This window comes from Lactuca sativa, chromosome 9 (genome assembly GCF_002870075.4).
Source record: "Lactuca sativa cultivar Salinas chromosome 9, Lsat_Salinas_v11, whole genome shotgun sequence".
NCBI lineage: Eukaryota > Viridiplantae > Streptophyta > Magnoliopsida > Asterales > Asteraceae > Lactuca > Lactuca sativa.
The window spans coordinates 207,900,198-207,903,572 of record NC_056631.2 but is presented as its reverse complement, the minus strand read 5'-3'; the positions used below and the strand labels follow the sequence as shown (position 1 = coordinate 207,903,572).

Genomic DNA, 3,375 nt, shown 5'->3' with positions numbered 1-3,375 from the left:
AAATCAAGTTCCAAACACATGAGCCCACACACTTGTTCTGAAACACATGAACACATACACACACTTGTTTTGAAACACATGAACACACACACACACAAACACACTAAAGTATGTGTTCATCTCTTTCAAACGATTTCATGAACGATTGCAACGAGATTGAGTACTCAAATAACTAATTTCAGACATGCCGAAAACTTATAATTGGCCGTAGAAGATGACCGAAAAATTCATTCTTGACTGGGAAACTCATGTTTGGCTGGAAAGGACTTCGGGCACCGACAAACCCCATATTTCTAATCATATTGGTACTTTTTAAAGAATTTCAATATATGAAACACAAAATTAAATATAATGATTAAATATATACAAAAATTCAAACCTATTATCTTTATAAATCATCTCAAAATTTAAACGACTTGACAATATTGTCCCAAAAGCTATTAAGACCATCCGATACGGTCCCAACGGAGGGCTTCGTAGTTTACGGGGCAACGACCACGATCTGTGAACACCACTTCGGTGGTTCGTGATCGGTCGTGGTCGTGATGGTTTGTGGTGTAGACGACGATCGACAACGAAGAATGGAAAGTGTTTGGTTGTTGACTTCTCTCGCAAACTACTACCACTACTTCTTCTTCTTCTTCTTCTTCTTCCTCTCTCTCTCTCTCTCTCTCTCTCTCTCTCTCTCTCTCTCTCTCTCTCTCTCTTAGTGGTAGTGGAGAGTACTCCGACGACTTGTGGTGGTGGACTTGGAGGTGGAATGAGATGTTGGCCGTTTACATGATACCGAATGGCCTAAGTACAAATCTATAGAATCAATTAATTACAAATCTATATAATTAATTACATATTATTGGTTTTTCCGTAACCTATTCAGATACCCACATAACTAAACTATATCTTCTTTTTATTGGATTTTTTTTTTCAATTTATTATAATTATATAGGTCGGCTAATATGTCGAAGAGAATATGAACCACTTGTTTTTATCAAAAGTCAAAAACAAACAAATGAACCGTTTGTGTTTCCATTCAAAGCTTTGGTGACATTTGATCACCACTTCTGTTCGTATTATATAGTGAGAAACGAGATTTCTATCATAGAAATTGTTAAATATAAGACTTATACAAATTATGCCAATTAAGCAACAAGACAAAAACTAATTAACAAATTTATCATACTATAAAAACCAATTTAGTAGATATAAAATAGGTTTTGCTCCCGAAAACGAAGCTGAGGAAACTGTAAGGAATCATGTCGTCGGAGAAAACAAAGTCCTCCAAGGTGACCGGCGCTGGCGACCTTCACGTCGTCTTCCTTCCCTTTTTCGCTTCTAGCCACACCATCCCTTTGGTCCACGCCGCCAGGCTCTTCGCCGCCCAAGGCGTTCGCTCCACCATCATCACCACCGTTCACAATGCTCTCATATTTAAATCCTCTGTTGACCGTGATATCTCCGCTGGGTTTCCCATCGCCGTTCAGACCCTCAATTTCCCAGCATCGGAGGTCGGACTTCCCGTCGGAATAGAAAACATCAACGATGCAACCAATATAGAAATGGCATCTGCAGTCTTCCGAGGCATGATGATGCTTCGGACATCAATGGAACAACTGATTCGTAGTCTTGTTGCAGATTGCATCTTCTCCGACATGTTCTTCCCTTGGACCGCTGACCTCAATATCCCGAGACTGTTGTTTTACCCTTCTTGTTTCCTCTACCACTCCATTTTCCATAGCTTGAAAGTTCATAAACCTCACGAGAAAGTGGAATCGGAATCGGAAAGCTTCGTGGTTCCCAATTTGCCGGATAAACTCACGATGAAGAGGTCTCAGGTCTCAGACTTTTTCAAGTTCAAGACCCCAATGGGTGAGATAATGGAAACGATCAAACAATCGGAGAAGAGAAGTTATGGATTAGTGCACAACACATTTTACGAGATCGAACCAGATTATGCTGATCATTTTAAGAAGATTAAGGGTATGAAAATCTGGCATATTGGTCCACTGTTCCAATATTTTATTCGCAAGGACTTGAGAGGTGGTGGAACGTCGGAGAAGCACACTAGTCTGAAATGGCTCGACAGTCAAAAACCCAAATCAGTAATATACGTTTGTTTCGGAAGTATGGTGAAATTCCCAGAAGCTCAGATCACTGAAATTGCTTTGGCACTTGAAGAATCTAAACAACCGTTTATCTGGGTGGTGAGGAAGAAGGTTGGAGATGAAGAAATCGGTGGGTTGCCGGATGGTTTTCAGGAGAGGATTGAAAAGGAAAACAAAGGGTTGATCATGACGGAGTGGGCTCCACAAGTAGAGATTTTACAACATGCGGCGGTCGGAGGGTTCTTGAGCCACTGCGGGTGGAACTCGGTGCTTGAAGCCATCGTCTCTGGTGTGCCATTGATGACATGGCCGCTGTACGCCGAGCATTTTTACAACGAGAAGCTGGTGGAGCTTTTAGGGATTGGAGTCGGAGTTGGGGCGGATGTTTGGAACTCCGGTTCGGATATCACTAGCCCAATCATCGGGAAACGGAATATAGTAGATGCTATTGAGATATTGACAGGTGGATCCGCCATGGCTCAAAGCATCAGACGCAACTCAAAAGAGATAGCCATGAAAGCTAAACACGTTGTTGAAGAAGGTGGGTCTTCTCATAACGATGTAATGGCTTTGATAGAAGAACTTAAAGCCATTAAATCCCAAAACCTTGAACCTTGAAGCAACTGGTGCGATTATTTTCACCACCGTTATTAAGCGAAAATAAGTCTTTGAAAACTTATATTACGGCGTGTTTTGCAAAACAACTGGGTGGCTTGTTGTTTGTAACTAAGAGTTTGAAGCTTTTATTTTTATTTAAGCGTTTGGAAAAACTTTTAAAATGTATAAAATTATATAAAAGAATAATTGTTTAAGAAAGATAAGAAGTGTTTTTATTATGGAATTATTTTTATTCATAGAAATATACAACATCATTTGATCAATTTATAATCAAAATGTATGATGGTAAAATAATTATTTTATTTTAAAAATGAGATAATAGTTATTAATGATGTTCAGTAAATAATAATGAAAAATCAAAGTATGAATCATAATGAAAAGTCATCAAGCATGAACATGAAACTTTTTTTTATGATTAATGTTCATAGGTTAAACTTGTCGATTACTATTCATAGACAAACATTGGAAAATATATGAACATGTATGAATGTTATAATTAATTATGAATAAATTTTCATAATTGAAAATGTACGGAGATTTATAACCATTAGAATTGAATATTTATTCATAAATAAACATCTATTCATAAATAAATATTTAATCAAAAACGTAGAACAGTAATCATGTTCATACATGTTTATAGGTGAACATGTAT

At 37.8% G+C, this 3,375-nt stretch overlaps 1 protein-coding gene across 1 annotated transcript; it reads left to right on the top strand.

Moving 5' to 3' along the window:
- Positions 1–949: 949 nt before the first annotated feature.
- LOC111892966 (solanidine UDP-glucose glucosyltransferase 1) lies at positions 950–2,983 on the top strand. Its single transcript, XM_023889042.3, has one exon. The coding sequence runs from the start codon at positions 1,254–1,256 to the stop codon at positions 2,718–2,720; it is 1,467 nt and encodes a 488-aa protein (XP_023744810.1). The 5' UTR covers positions 950–1,253; the 3' UTR covers positions 2,721–2,983.
- Positions 2,984–3,375: the final 392 nt, after the last annotated feature.